This window comes from Sus scrofa, chromosome 2, assembly GCF_000003025.6.
Source record: "Sus scrofa isolate TJ Tabasco breed Duroc chromosome 2, Sscrofa11.1, whole genome shotgun sequence".
Lineage (NCBI taxonomy): Eukaryota > Metazoa > Chordata > Mammalia > Artiodactyla > Suidae > Sus > Sus scrofa.
In genome coordinates, this window is record NC_010444.4 from 8,060,075 (window position 1) to 8,075,756 (window position 15,682).

At 59.2% G+C, this 15,682-nt stretch overlaps 1 protein-coding gene across 1 annotated transcript in view; it reads left to right on the top strand.

The window, feature by feature from the left end:
* Positions 1–15,682, top strand: part of MACROD1 (MACRO domain containing 1) — a 148,532-nt gene that overhangs the window by 120,950 nt on the left and 11,900 nt on the right. The window contains 1 exon segment of the mRNA NM_001204770.1: positions 12,577–12,606. Coding sequence (NP_001191699.1) covers positions 12,577–12,606 — 30 coding nt within the window.

The following is a 15,682-nucleotide window of genomic DNA, read 5'->3' on the forward strand; positions in this document are numbered from 1 at the left end:
GGCACCTCTAGACTCCAGCAGCCCTCTCATGTCATAGGGAGCGCTCCCTCCAGCTTCCTGATGTGGGAGCAAGGGGGCCAGAGACCCCGCCATCTCCTCACACCGTGAGCTCCTTCCATTGACTAGATTGAGCCGCATTTGCAGTCCATCACTTGCCCGATCCAATCCTGCCTCCCCTGGTCCCCTAATTGGTCCCTGTGGGTTTAGCGTTGCTTCTCCTCCTGGCCCTCCATCAGCCGGTCCTCCACCACCCTCCCCCGGCCCCCGCCTTCACGCCCATTCGCTTCGATCCCCTCCCCCCTCAGCGCTGAGGGGCTGCTTTCAAAACACAAGCCTGACCCTGCTGCTCCCTCACTCTAGCACCCAACATGGCTCCCCACGGCTGTAGGAGAAAGATCAGGGCCCCATGGGCCTGGCTGCCCCTCTGTCCTAACTCGGCTTCACTCCCCTCTGGACATTTCAGCCAAATGGGGCTGGATCAACATCTGCTGAATGAATGAATGAAAGGCACTGAGAGCAGATCCTCAGCGCTGGCCTCAGGGGCACAGAGATGGCCAGAGCCGACCAGGTCCCTCTCCCCTGGGCTGCCATGATGGTACTAAACCGGCAAAAATGAGAGGACCAGATCACCACAGGACCATGATGTGGGTGACAAGCCCTCCGAAGTAAATAAACAGGGTGAAGGGGGGGTACTTCAGGGAGGGCTTTCAGAGAGGCGACATTTTCGTTGAGGACCTGGACGGATGAGCAGGAGCTAGTTTAGAAAGAGCCGGGGGAGTTCCCTTGCAGCTCAGTGGAAATGAATCTGACTAGCATCCATGAGGACACGGGTTCGATCCCTGGCCTCGCTCGGAGGGTTAAGGATCTGGTGTTGCTGTGCACTGTGGTGTTGGTTGCAGATGCAGCTGGGATTCCACGTGGCTGTGGTGTAGGCCAGCAGCTGTAGCTCTGATTTGACCCCTAACCCGGGAACCTCCATATGCTGCAGGTGTGGCCCTAAAAAGCAAAAAAGGAAAGAAAGAGCTGGAAGAAGAGTGTGCCTGGCAGAGGGAGCACTGTGTGCAAAGGCCCTGGGCCACAAAAGAGCTGGGCCTATTCGCAGAAGAGAAAGGAGGTCAGCAAAGTGGGGAGAACAGAGCGGGGGCGCGGCTGTGCATTTGTGAGGGGAACATGGATTTTATTCATAGTGTAATAGGAAAACATGCGAGAGGTTTAAGCAGGGATACGGTATGATCTAACTTATATTTTAAAACAATCATCTGAATAACCACTTTGGAGAACAAGTGAGCAATAATTAGTCAGGTTAAAGATGTGCCTAGACCGCAACCCAGCAATCCTGCTCCAAGGCGGACACAAGACAGATTCTGGCAGACGGGCTCACGGGCTAAGTGCAAGTTGCTACTGCAGCTGGGTTTGCAAGAGACAAAACTGGACACACTTGACTGACACACTTGGTCAGTGAGAGGACAGGTGGATGAGTGTGGACAGTCCCCGCCTGGAATATTACACAGCAGTGAAAGCAGACCGACCAGAGCGGCGTGGGCCTGCCTGGTTAAGCCTTCCGAGTGTTGCCTTGAACGGTAGTGGCCAATCCCAGGAGTCCCACTGTGTATAAAACTAAGACACACAATTCCTATCGTGGCTCAGGGGAAATGAATCTAAGTTGTATCTATGAGGATGCAGGTTCGATCCTAACTTCGCTCAGTGGGTTAAGGATCCAGCATTACTGTGAGCTGTGGTACGGGTCGCAGAGGAGGCTTGGATCTAGCATTGCTTTGACTGTGGTGTAGGCCAGCGGCTACAGCTCCGATTCGACCCCTGGCCTGGGAACCTCCATATGCCGCAGGTGTGGCCCTCAAAATACAAAACAAACAAACAAACAAACAAAAAAATCCTAGGACTTGAGTTCCCTGGTGGCTCAATGGGCTAAAGACCCAGCATTGTCACTGCGGTGGCCCAGGTTCAATCCCTGGCCTGGGAATTTCCACATGCTTCCAAAAAGAAAAAAGAAAAAAAAAAGTGAAGACACGGAGAACCGCTGAAGGATTTCCCACTGCAGCACAATGGAATCAACAGTGTCTCTGGAGTGCTGGGACGCAGGTTCCATCCCCGGCCTGGCACAATGGGTTAAGGATCTGGCATTGCTGCAGCTGTGGCTTGCATCTGATCCCTGGCCCAGGAACTCCATATGCCTCAGGGGGGCCATAAAGGGGGAAGAAGTCTGTTGAGAGCCAAAACAATAAAATTCTGGAGAAGACACAAGCCAAATTCAGGCTGGTGGGTTTGGGGAGGGAGACCTTCGACTCGTCTATGGCATTGTATTTGTCAGGCCTTTGGTAGGTCAACAGGCTGTGTGTGTGTGTGTGTGTGTGTGTGTGTGTGTGTGCGTGTGCCAGAGAAGAGCCCCAGCTGGAGAGTGGGGCTGAGTCAACGGGGGAGGGTGAGAAGGGTGAGAGCCAGCAAAGGAGCAGCCGTTGGGGGGAGTCAGGGGAGGAGAAGTGCAGCCCAGAGTACCCATCATGGCTCAGTGGTAACGAGCCCAACTAGTACCTGTGAGGACGTCGGTTCCATGCCTGACCTTGCTCAGTGCATTAAGGATCTGGTGTTGTCGTGGGCTGTGGTGTAGGTCGTCGACATGGCTCAGATCTGGCGTTGCTGTGGCTGTGGTGTAGGCTGGCAGCTACAGGTCCAATTCGACCCCTAGCCTGGGAACCTCCATGTGCCACACCGAAAAAAAAAAAAAAGAAAAAAAAGAAATGCGGCCCCCAGAGTTCCTGTCGTGGCGCAGTGGTTAACGAATCCGACTAGGAACCATGAGGTTGTGGGTTCGGTCCCTGCGCTTGCTCAGTGGGTTGACGATCCGGCATTGCCATGAGCTGTGGTGTAGGTTGCAGACGTGGCTCGGATCCCTTGTTGCTGTGGCTCTGGTGTAGGCCGGTGGCTACAGCTCTGATTCAGCCCCTAGCCTGGGAACCTCCATATGCCACGGGAGCGGCCCAAGAAATAGCAAAAAGACAAAAAAAAAAAAAATAAGAAAGAAAAGAAATGCGGCCCCGGACCTGCCCAGCTGTTCAGATCCAGCGCTCAAACCTCTGTGGTTTGTTTTCTGCTCAAGCAGCCCCTCGTTCTCCCCTTTTAGGAAGAAAACTGAACCTCAGAGAGGGCAAAGAGCTGCCTGGGATCACCCAGCAAGCTGGCAGGAACTCGCCATCCTTCCTTAGTGATAGTGGGCCTCTCCAGACGGAGCTGAGCCGGGGGCCAAGGCTGCCTTAAGGATCCCCCCCCACCAGCCAGAGTGGATGCGAGGCCCCTCCCCCAGGACATACTCCCCTCACTGGCTGCTCTCCCACCCGCCAGGGCTCCCCTGGGCCCCAGCCCCTCATTCCTGCATAGATGGAGGCTGTGCCCGCCTGGCTGGGGCCCAAGTCATCTCTTGGTAATTGGGTTTCAGGGATGCTAGTGGTTATGCTAATGGTGGGACGCTGAGCACAGGCCCCTGGCTCCGGGGGGAGGGGAGGCCAGGCAGCAGCCAGGGTCCCAGGGCCCTGCAGACTCAGCGCTCCCTTAGAAATCAGGCTGCCTGAGTCAAACCCTGGCTCCCTGAGCAAGTCACTCAACCTTTCTGGGCCTCTATTTCCTCATCTGTAAAGTGAGAAAAATAATAGTACCCTCGCATTAGGTTCTCCAGGGAGAGAAGGATAAAATGAAAGAATCCACTGGAAACACTTGGCTCAATGCCTGGCACAAAGAATTTGCTCGATAAATATGTTATTAACTATTTTTTGGTTTTGTTTAAAGTCTAAAAGTTCCTCCAGAAAGATGTGACCAGGGCCTAGCCGAATCTGTATGGTGAGCTAATGGGTGACTCACTTTTCTTTGGCTTTTGATGTATATTATCCAATTTGGGGCAATGAACATGAATGTCTTGCAAAACAAAATGCCAATGAGTGCAAGGTGTCTGGGGAGCTTGGAGACTGGGTGTTGGGGGAGGGGGGTCCAAGGGTTTGGGGGTCCAGCTTGGGGGCTGCCAGCTGGGAGGTTGGGTCTCTGGGGGCAGAGCCCAAGGAACCCAGGCAGGAGGGGATGAAGGAGAGGCCTAGGGCAGCAGGAAGCCCAGCCAAGTCACCTGCTTTGACGAAATGGCTGACTGGGCGGCTTTTGCAGGGAGAGGCTTGGGGGTGGAATGCCCAGGGTCCGGCGAAGGGACTGCAGAGCTGGGGTGGACGCGGTGAAAGAGGAGAGTGGAGCCCCGTCTGAGGTTCAGGAGAGCAGAGGAAGGGGGGCCTGGCACAGGCCCAGTGGGATGCAGGAGGCTGAGGAGGAGATTCTAGAAGAGGACACCCCGTGGGGATACCTCCCAACAGATTCGGGGCATCCCAGGGCTTCGCTCAGAGAAGATGGAGCAAGGAGCTCAGTCCTGGAGGCCAATCAGCCCCATCTGGCTGAGCAGGATGCTCAGTGGTCCAGGCTCCAGAGGCAGACCAATGGGACTCGCATCCTATCTCCACCACTTTGAGTGGCCTCAGACCAGCCATTTATCTGAGCCTCAGTCTCCCCACCTGTAAAATGGAGCTGGGCATCCAGCGAGGTCCCCACGGCTCTCCCTAGGAGGCTGGTGAACAAACCTTGATGGGCAGAAGCTACTGTTGTTATTATTAATCCAGCCAATCAGCAAGCTGATCTCACCCTTCTCCCTGGCTGACCGGGAAGAGCTGGGGACCCTCCAGCCCGGGGACCCCAGCTCTTGCACCCAGTGCCACCACAAAGCTGTATGGTGTTGTCACAGTTTTACAAGCATTTTAAACTTTATCCTCCATGCCCCAAAGGCCTTCCCTTAACGGATGTGCCACCCAACTGATGAGACCGAGGCCCCAGGGTGTGGAGCCACTGGCCCAAGGGCCCAGTGAAGGGGGCGGGGTGTACAGGACCAGGCCTTGCAAAGCATAAGGACATTGACTCCCCCCCCATAAGGGCTGTGGCCTTAGGCACGTCACTTGGCCTCTCTGGGCCTCAGTTTCCCCATCTGTAAACAAGGCGGGAAGGGGTGTGTGTACACAGGTATACACACACACACAGGTTCAGGTGATCAGCAGAGGTCCACGTGAAAGCCTGGTGCTGGGACGTGGGGGCCCTTGGTCCCCCCGAGGGCCTCCCCGAGCCTGGGAAATGTCCAGTAAGCCTCACACTTTCCACCAGGCGGCCCCACCTCCCAGGACAGTGACCTTGGCCTGGGGGACAGAGCTTGTCAAACATGGCAACTGCTCGCACAGCTTGAGATGCCTTTGAAGTCTCTTGTTTTATCTTCAAAAATTCAGCACATTTCACATCTTATTCCATCTGTGGGGCGTTTCTAATCTAAACCATGTTTTAAACAGCTCACCCTCAAGTAACACGGACACCTACCGCAGGCCCACGGGCACCGGGGGAGGCGACGCCGTTGGTTTCCTGGGAACAAAGACTGTGCCCCCAAACCCCCCGTGTGGCTGGGCCCACCATTCCACCTGGGGTCCAGCAGTCAATCGTCACCCCGTAGGAACCAGGCACTGTGCTAGACTCCGGGGTGAGCAGTAGGGGCCCCACTGGGGGGCGCCAGGCCGGAACGGGGCGGTGGCAGTGGAAGGATAGGCGCTGTCTGAGGGACACACAGGCTCGGGGGAACGACGGGGAGAAGGTCTGGAAAGGGATGCCCCAGGTCCCCCTCCTGCCCCCACCGCCCTCTGACCTCCTCTCCTCCTTCTCTCCCTCTGCTTCCGCCACGGCGGCTCCTGGCTGTGCCAACCCACCAGGCTGGCGCCTGCCTCAGGGCCTTTGCACCTGCGACCCCTGCCTGGTGTGTGCTCCTCACAAATGGGTCCCTCTCCAGTGAGCCCCCTCCTCCTGGAGGAGCCCACGCCCGCCCTCCTGCCACTCTCTCCACCCTTCTAGCCCTTTCACAGCCTCTGGGGCTAATGGTAATTCTTGTTCAAGTTTATTTTGTTGTTTCTTTCTCTCTCTCTCTCTTTTTTTTTTTTTTTTTTTTTTTTCATTGTTGGCTGCCCTGCAGCATATGGAGCTCCCAGGCCAGGGATCAGGTCCAAGACGCAGCTCTGGCACTGCTAGATCCTTGATCCACTCTGCCAGGCCAGGGATCGAACCTGCATCCCAGCACTCCCAAAACACCGCTGATCCCGTTGTGCCACAGTGGGAGCTCCCATCCTGTTGTTTCTTGACTGTCTCCCTGCTAGATGATGAGCTGTGTGCCAGTAGGTCCTTGCCCATCTGTGTCCCAGAACCATCAGAGTAGAGGCTGGATGGGCCTTTGTCTAATGATGGAAAGCTGAGATCTGGCTTTGCAAGGGAGGGTGGAGAAAGCAGGCCAGGCAGGGGGCTGGGTGATTTGGGGGAGCAGCACGCCTCCTGAGCCTGGCTGGCAGCCTCTCAGGCCTTGGAGGCCCAGACAAGGACACGTGGCAGCCGTGGCCTCCGGAAACACCCAGAAGGGCTGTGCTTGCCACAAAGTCACCGCTGTGCCCACTCACCCGGCTTCTCCCTGGCCCAGTAACCTGCTCAGCTCTTTCCTCGGGTCACCGAGTCTCCTCTGTGGCGGCCCAGCACCCCCCACTGTCCTCCCCACCACTGGCTCCCTCCCTCCCTCGGCACTCCCCACCCCACCTGGCTGGAGAATTGAGTCCCTGTCAGGGAAAAGCCTAGGCAGCTCCTACACTGCCTCCTGCCACTGCCCTTGAGCCAGCTTTGTCACCTCCCCAGGTCCTGCCTCCCGGGGCCCCCTCAGGTGGGCTCTCCTAAGGTCCAATGGATGACAGCCTGGCCTTCAGAGCCAGGGGGGACCCTGTGTGGCCTGGCCGAGGGAGTCTGGGCATAATCACAACCTCTCAGGTTCCTTCAGTAAATTGTTCATGGGCACCTGCTGTGCACCGTGCTCTGTGCTGGGCGCTGGGGACACAGGGGACACTGGATGAGACTCACGGGCACGGGGTAGGGTACAAGGTGGGCACTTGCTTGGGAGGGAAGAATGCTGGAGGCAGTGATGCATGGCCCACGGGAGGGTGTAGCCCGAGACCAGCTCCAGACCTGGGTGGCTGGGCACACTCCTGGCTCCCAGAGCGAGATCTGGGCAGAGTCATAGGGGTCTCCTCCAGGCAGAGGCACCAGCCTGTGCAGAGGCCCTGGGGCCAGAGGAAACAGAGCAAGTTTGAGGACCTGGAGTGTGATGAGGGAGAGATGGGCGGGAAGGGAAGGAGATAAGGTGATGCGTCCGCAGGGTTGTGGGCCTGGCGGGGGTGAGGCGCTGCCGGTTCTTTATCCTAAGAGCAAAAGGGGGCTTTTGGACCTTTCATCAGGAAGCCGGGGGTAACACAGGAGATGTTCAAGTTTGCATTGTGAGAAGATCCTTCTTGGAGTTCCTGTCGTGGCTCAGCAGAAACGAATGTGACTAGCATCCATGAGGCCGCAGGTTCGATCCCTGCCCTCGCTCAGTGGGTTAAGGCTCCAGGGTTGCCATGAGCTGTGGTGTAGGTCGAAGACACAGCTCAGATCCCTCATTGTTGTGGCTGTGGTGTAGGCCGGCAGCTACGGCTCTGATTTGACCCCTAGCCTGGGAACTTCCATATGCCGCGGCTGCAGCCCTAAAAAGACCTAAAAAAAAAAAGAGAGAGACAAGATCCTTCTCCACGGCTCAGCTCCCTCGTCTGCAGAATGAGTTAGTGATAGTGCCTTCCCCACAGGGTAAGGATTAAATGAGCCCATGCAAGTGCCCAGGCCCAGGCACTTCTGCCACTGTGGGCCCTTCCTCTAGAAAAACATTAGAAATTATGTCACGGGGTGGCAAAAAAAAAAAAAAAAAAAACATTAAAATTTGATTGTATGACTTTATTGGCATAAAGACAAATACATTAGCATTATGTATATTTGATACATGTATTTAACATTATATATAACATTTTCCTCAACCTAAAGGCTCAGTTATTTCTTCTGATTATAAGAGAAATTACATTTTCATGGTCCCTAAAAAGTATGACACGGGATGTGGAAGTTCTCAGGCCAGGGATCGAACCCAAGCCACAGCTGCTCCTTGAGCCATGCAGGAACAGCACTGGAACTTTAACCTGCTGCCCCACCAGGGAACTCCAGGGGCTGCTCTTCTGTTGAGGTGCTGCCTGGCAGGGCAGGAGGGTGCAGGCAGGAGCAGCAACCAGGAGAGGAAGAGGCGTCTGTGTGCCGCCAGAGCCTCCGCCCTCCCCTCCCCTCCTCTGCATCCAGTTTTCCAGCTGCCCAGGTTCAACCACGTTCTGGCCTTTGATCCTCCCTGGGCCTGTGGAGATTCAGGTGAGACCCACCTGTCCTGCCCCCGCACAGGCACCCCTATGGCTGCCCTTCCCGAGCGGGGCAATGCCCAGGCTCATTCGGCCCGTTCCCAGGCCATGCCCCTCCCTGCAGGCCTTGCCCTCCCTTGAGCCTCAGTTCCCAGGCTGCCTCCTCCGCCCCAGTCTCCGGGCCACTCCATGCCTCACTGGATGTTTACCCATGCCCCCTCCAACTTGGGTACACATGGTGGTCCCTGGCACATGAGTGGCACCCAATTAAAATGTTTCGTGCAGAGAGTGACAGAGAGGTGGTAGTGGCCAAGCACTCCAGGTGCAGCCGTCTCCTTTGCACTGGGCACTGGCCACGTGCCAGCTCCTGAACTGGGCTGGGAGCTGAGGCACAAACTGGGGAGTGGCTTTCCCCTGCCCAGGGGAAAGCAGGGGCTGGGGTCAGGGAGGGGCTGCCCCCCCAGTGCCCCAGGTCTGGGAGGGTGCTGCGTGGGCCGAGGGTGACATGAGGTGGGGGGAACAGCACTGCAGGAGCAGCACTGTGGGGTCAGGGCGGGGCCTGCAGAATGTGTGCATGGTGGGGGCGGGGAGGTGAGCCACCATCAGGGGACAGAGGATATGGTATGACCGGGGTGGACCTCATTGCCACCCCAAGGTCACAGGCCCACCACTGAGGCTTAGAGCCGGTTAATGGTGTCCAGTGGAACTCAACACAGGCACATCTACGGGCAGGGGCCGTGGCAGGGCTGGACCACTTCACCCTGCGCTGACACACAGACCCGAATGGCAGGCTTCCGCCCGGGCACCTCACAGCCCTGGAGGCACCCACTCTGGCCCTGGAGCCTGTGCCCCCAAAGCCAGAATAAGCCTTGAGTCCCGCAAACCCCAGGCCAGGCCTGGGGCCCCTCCCTCGGCCGCTCGCAAGCTCGATGCCCCTTGATGCTTTGCTGGGGCAGGTTGAGGTCCTCTGGGCGGGGGCACAGACTCTGGCTTGGACGTGAAGTCCAGTGCTCGTCCATGTCACTCTCGCCGTCACACCTCAGCAAGAGGCTCCTTCAGACACGGGGACCGTGCAGGGCCGTGAAAATGGGCACTGACCACAGCCATCCTGGCTCAAGCCGCCTTCCCCGCTCACACCGCAAGCCTCAGTCTCCTCATCCGAAAACAGGGCTAATGACCATTTGTGATTTAGAGCCTCAGACCATCCGGAGGGGAGCTCGGGGCCCCGAAGGCTGCGCCGTGTCTGGGTGGGGTAGGATGGGAAGGGCCAGCCCTGGCCCCGGCACAGGAAGCCCTGGAACTGCCCTGCTTTGGGTTGGAGGCTGGGCGGCGCACCCAGTGGACGGCCTGTGGTATCTTTGGCGCTGCTCCCCATTTTCCGTGTTCCTTCCAAGCCTCTGGGCCATCCCCCCAGCAGCCTGGCCCAGCTGTGAGTGCCTTGGGCAGTCTTCTAGGGCACCGTGCAGCCAGGCATCCAGGCCCCTGGGGAGAGGGCCAGACAGGAGCCCAGGGGAAGGAGGAGCAGGGAACAGGCTGCCTCGCTGCCGTCCTTCCCCCAAGCCCCCACCCGTGAGCCTGCTGGGCGTGGTGCGCTGGGGGAAGGGGATCCTGCAGACCAGCCTCCTGGGATACCCCTGAGCTTGGGGACAGGCCGGTGATGGGCCCTCTGTGCAGCTTGAGTCTGAGCCCCCAGTGCCAGGCCACACCTGCCCCTCCCACCTGTGACAGGTAATGCCACCTGGCTCCCTGGTCCCCCTTTCCCCCAGCCCAGCCTGGGTATAGTCCTTCCTGCCCCAGACCCACCTTCCTCTGCCCCCCTGATGTCCCCAGCCTGGCGGACATCCGGCCAGCTCACCCCAGTCCCCTCACCTGGGTAGGGCCACACGTGCTGGGGTTTAGGGGCTGCAGGGCAGAGGGGTGTTGGCCTCTCCTCCCAACAGGGGCCTGCAGAACAGCAGGTCAGCGCCCCCTCCCCTCCCACCCCTTCGAGGCTCGCTGCCAATCCATTTGGCACCCAGCCCTCCACGAGCAAGCTAGGAACCAACGAGCACGAGCCAGCTCGTTTGCAGCCGATGTTAATTAAGAGAGAGAGGTGACGTGGGGGGGCGGGGGGGGGTGCAGCTTCCGACAGCCACTAAAACAGCCCTGACAGCCAAGGGGGCCGGGAGCTGGACCCGCACTGACCCGGGACACCCAGGCTCCCCTGAAGGCTCAGGGCAGGGCTGTCCAGATGTCCAACCCTGCATCTCTGCAGCCAACCTGCTGGGGCAGGGGTGGATCAAGACGGCATCTGAGGGGCCCCGCTGTGCACTCCCCCTGGGTGTGGAGGGGGCAGGCCTGGCCCTAGCCAAGGAGAGAGCCTCCCTCTGACAGTCCCTCAGGCAGTCTCCCTTGAGGTCGGCCTGCTTGGTGGCTTGGTTTTGGAGTCAGACAGACCCAGTTCCCATCCTGCTACTGTGCAGCTCCACCTCTGAGCTCAGGTGTCCTTATCTGCAAAGTGGAGCCCCAGCAGCGCCCCCGTGGCTGTGTTATAGTAAATGGGATCAGTCTGTGCCTGGCAAATCACCTCTACTCGGGTCATTGGAGGTGTGCGTTCCTGGGCAGAGGCACATGGAGAGCCTGGGGGGGCCCAGCCCCTCGGCAGCCCGCCACCTCTGCCCGGGAGTCCTGCTGTGGCCCATCTCCTGCTCTGGCTCCGGCTGCCTGGCCTGCCTGCTCAGCCCGCCTCCTCCCGCCTTCCCTGCGGCCCCCCACCCCTGCTCTGGGAGCGCCCAGCCGCTCCTCACCTCTCCATCTTAATTAGCTGCTTGTATTAATCTTGCAAGTAACGTGGCAACTTGCAGCCCTGGGTTTTTGGGCTGTGGAATTAATTATTCCCAAGCGAAGAGCTGTCAGCTCTGGGAGACCAGCCACTCGGAGCCACCCGACACCACTTAACCGTGTCCACGGCTTCCACACGGCACCCCGGGGCCTGCGGCCTGGCTGGCCCAGAAACGGTTCTGGCTTGGCTCCTCTCTATGTCCCCCTCCTACAGAGGGAGCGCCACAGGACCTGGGGAGGTGGGGTGGGATGGCAGAGCAGTGCGGGCGCTGAAGGCCCTGCCTGGGAGCCAGGCTTCTGTGGCCAGAGGGCCGGAGGCCCAGCTGATCCATCTCCCCGCCCAGGCAGCACCTGCCTTGCTTGCCCATCACGTGCCCTGAGTAGCACCAGGGCTGAGCACAGGTGCAGCTGCGTGGCCGGAAGCCGGAGGCCAGGCTGGGAAGGGCCCCTGCTGTTCCGGTGGAGAAGGTGCCGGCTCCACTTTACCCCCGAGTCAGCCCTGTGGGGAGGCAGGAGCCGGCAGGGGGCCAGGCAGAGCGAGACAGACAGGGCCGCTCCGGTGGAGGGAGGGGGCCAGGGGCCGAAGCCAAGGAGCCCTCCCACCCCCCAGGACGCCACACTAACCCTGTCAGGTGGCCTGTGCTCCATTTCATGGGGAGACTGAGGCACAGAGCAAAGCGGCTCAAGTCACCCACCTGTTGAACCGGCTTTGGTTCCAGTCCCTGGGACCTGAGTCCTTACCTCGCACACCGGCGCTGTCGTCTGTGAGGCCCCAGCCCTGGTTCACGGTTCTTGTGCCCTCCCAGCCCGTGAGCCCTGCGTCTCTGCAGCAGGCCTGGCACCGGTGGCCTCTGGAGACACTGGGGAGGAAGAAGGAATGAGTGAATGGGTACGTGTGGCTGGAGTTCCCGTCGTGGCGCAGCGGAAACGAATCTGACTAGGAACCAAGAGATTGTGGGTTCGATCCCTGGCCTCGCTCAGTGGGTTAAGGATCTGGTGTTGCCGTGAGCTATAGTGTAGGTTGCAGACACGGCTCGGGTCCCATGTTGCTGCGGCTGTGGTGTAGGCTGGCAGCTGTAGCTCCGATTAGACCCCTAGCCTGGGAACCTCCATATGCCACAGGTGTGGCCCTTTAAAAAAAAAAAAAAGATACGTGTGGCTGAGGGTCGTCTGCCACTCTCTCCTGCATGTGCCACTGTTTCAGGGGCCAGCGGGCTAGACCTTCCTCTGCTCTGCCACCCTACCAGGCCCCTTGGGAGCCTGGGCAGGAGAGGAAGTCCCAGCCCTGCCACCTCCTGGTTGTCTGCCCCTGCCTCAGAGAGCCTGTGCCCAGGACAAGGGGTGGCAGTCAGGTCTAGCTGGCAGCCTCCATGGCCCCCTCCACATAGCTGCCTGCCCCCAGCCACCCCCAGACTGACCGCCTTTCTATTTCTCTCTCTTGCAGCCAACAGCTCCCTGCTCGGAGGTGGCGGTGGTGAGTAGACCCTTCCTGCGGCCTGGGGCGTGGGGGTGGGTGGGGGTCTGCTCTGTCCTCCTGGCCCGCTTGGCCACTGTGCCCAGCTGGCTGCCGGGCACCTTTCCGCGGCCTCTCTCCTCATGCCCATATGCGTCACTCCCATTTCTCCATCTCTGCCCACCCTGGCCTTGCCCGGCCCGCCGTCACTGTGGACAAAGCCGGGCAACAGGAAGGTGGCCAGGGTCCTTCGCTGCTGGGTGACCGGGCAGGTCCCCACCCTCTGAACCCAGGCCTCCTGGTCTGTAACCAGGGGCTGGAGGGACACTGGAGGTTTCCAAGGGGCCAGGCCAGGGCCGGGGGTGGGGGTGGGGGCCGGGCCGCCGCAGGTGTGCTGGGAAAGCCCCGCCCGGCCCCTTTGACCTCAGTTTCCCCACCTGTGGGGGCAAAATCAGCATCTCTGCTCTGCCCTGAAACCTCGCAGGGCGGCTCTGTAGCCAGGACCAGGTCTCATAAAGTCGGGGAGAGCTCTGCCACCTGTTAACCACGAGAATGCGTGCGTGTTCACTGCTGTTAAGGAAAGCAGGGCTTCCGGCTGGGCAGGAGGTCGGAGGTCAGGGTGGGCCCGGCCCCCAGGGTTGCAGGCCAAGGTCAGCAGGTACCCGCAGAGAAGAGTGGGGGTTGGGGGGAGGTGGGGGGAGGGTGCAGTCCCTCTGGCCCTGGTACCTGCTTCCCCTGGCCACCCCGCTCAGGCCGACCACACCAGCCCCTCGGCCCCTCAGCTGGCTGGGCTGCCCGCTGTCTATGCAGGCAGCAGCATGATTGGTGAGCCAGAGGGCAGGGGTTAATGCGCCGTCGGATAAATCCCGGGGGCCGTGTTTACGGCAGCCGTGGCGGGGCCCAGGCCAGGTTTTAAAAGGGGGAAAAATAAAAGGGGCATACAGGTCAGGAATAAATAAGAGCAGCGTTAAGAGCTGTCGGTGACCGGCCAGGATGCAGGATGGGGGGCGGGGGGCGTCTGTTTGTGGCTCGAAATGTTTTCCCTCCCTCCCCCACTTCTCCTCCAGCCGTCCCGGTGGAGGTCACAGCTCCCCTGCAGGCGTCACAGAATGTGGGCGCTTCCCTGAGAGCTGGGGGCCCTCAGGCCCATCCAGACCCTCTTTGGAAACCTGTCCTTGTGGAGGACTCGGGGGCTTCGTTGATGTGACACTGCCATGCTGTGCCCACACCACCCTCTCCTTCATCAGTTCATTCATCACCCAGTAATCGAGTGCCTACTGTGTGCCAGGTGCAGAGCTGGGTGCCGGACAGATTTGCCAGGCAGGGGACCCTGGGCCCAGCAGACAAGAGCGCCGCCATGACACAGGGTGGTCTTGGTGATGGGGGGTGAGGGCTCGAAGTGAGAAGCACCTGTCCCTGTGGGGGCACTCAGCGGGGGGCTCCTAGAGGAGGTGGTGACCCCACTGTGTCCCGAGGGATGGGGAGGAGACAGCGGGTGAAAAAGAGTGGGAAGGGTGTGCTGGGGAGAGGGAACAGCACAGGCGAAGCCTGAAGGGAGGGACAGCGGGGCATTCAGGGAGACTCCAGAGACTGGAGGGGCCAGAGCCCAGCCAGAAGGAGGGGAGGTGGGAGAGGAAGCAGGGGCCTCAGAGGGCACATGAGCTGCTAGATTTTTAGCCATTCAGTTCTGAAGACAAAGGATCACAAAAAAGGTGTAGGACTTATAAATCCTAAGTCAGCTCATCACCCTTCCTTCTGCTCAAAACCCTGCCAGGGCTCCTACCTCACCAGGGCCACGGCCAAGGTCTTTACCTTGGCCCACAAAGTCTCCTGTCACTTATCAGACTCCCCACCACACTGCCGGGCCCTTCCCACCTGTGCCAGCCACACCAGCCTCCCTGTAGTTCCTGGAACAGACCTGGCCGGCTCATGCCTCAGGGCCTTTGCACCAGCTCCCCACTCTGTCCAGAATACCCTTCTGCAGAGAGCGCTATGGCTGTGCCCTTCACTTCTTACGAGTGTTTCCCTGCATGTCATAGTCTTAGTGACCCCTTGAAATTGCAGCTGCCTGCCCCAGCCCTACCCTGCCCTCTCTGGGCCCCTCACACTGCTCTAGTTTTTTCCTTTTTCCCAATCACCTCTCTCCTTTTTTTTTTTTTTTTTTTTGGCTTTTTAGGACCGCACCTGTGGCATATGGAAGTTCCCAGGCTGGGAGTCGAACTGGAAGCTGCCACCGCCTACACCACAGCCACAGCAACACCAGATCCAAGCCACGTATTAGACCTACACCGCAGCTCGTGGCAACGTCAGATCCTTAACCCACTGAGTGAGGCCAGGGATCAAACCCGCATCCTCACAGACACTATGTCGGGTTCTTAACTGGCTCAGCCACAACAGGAACTCCCCAGTTACCTCTGTCCTAGCATGCCATATACTGATTTTCTTATTTATTCTGTTCATTGTTTATTGTCTGTCTCCCTGCTGAGAACAGTAGTTCCAGAGGGCACAACTCTATCTCCAGCACTTAGAAGTGGCTCTGGCACATATAGTAGGTGCTCAATAAATGGTTGATGAATGAATGAACGGACTACAGGTAAAGGCAGGGACGGCCATCCGTGTCAAGCAAAGGACTTGCTGACAAGGGCAGTGGGAGCCACTGGGGTTTTAGACAGGACAGCAAGTGGCTCGTAGATGGCCTGGTGACCTCCCTCTGGGAGGTCAAAGGGCAGCTAGCTGGAGAGGGGAGGGCCAGTACGGTCCTTCTAGCCCCCTTTCCTGCAGCATCAAGGGTGCACGGAGGCTGGCGCAGGCCCCAAGCCCAGCCTGACTGATGTAGAGATGTAGGGGGTGGGACAGGACCCGAGAGGAAGTGGGCCCGGAGTCCAGCCTTTTAACGCCGGCCGAGATTTATGGAGCCGCCGCCAGTGCTCGCTGGGGCTGTCACTCTGCTAATGTGATTGGAACAAGGCGGAGGTGGCGGGGAGGGGACGGGGGTTGCGGCGCAGCAGCTGGGGCTGGCAGGGGGGCCTGGCATACACCCCGGGGGGCCGGAATGGAAACAGATCCCAGAACCACCCGCCCCGGGACGTCCTGTGCT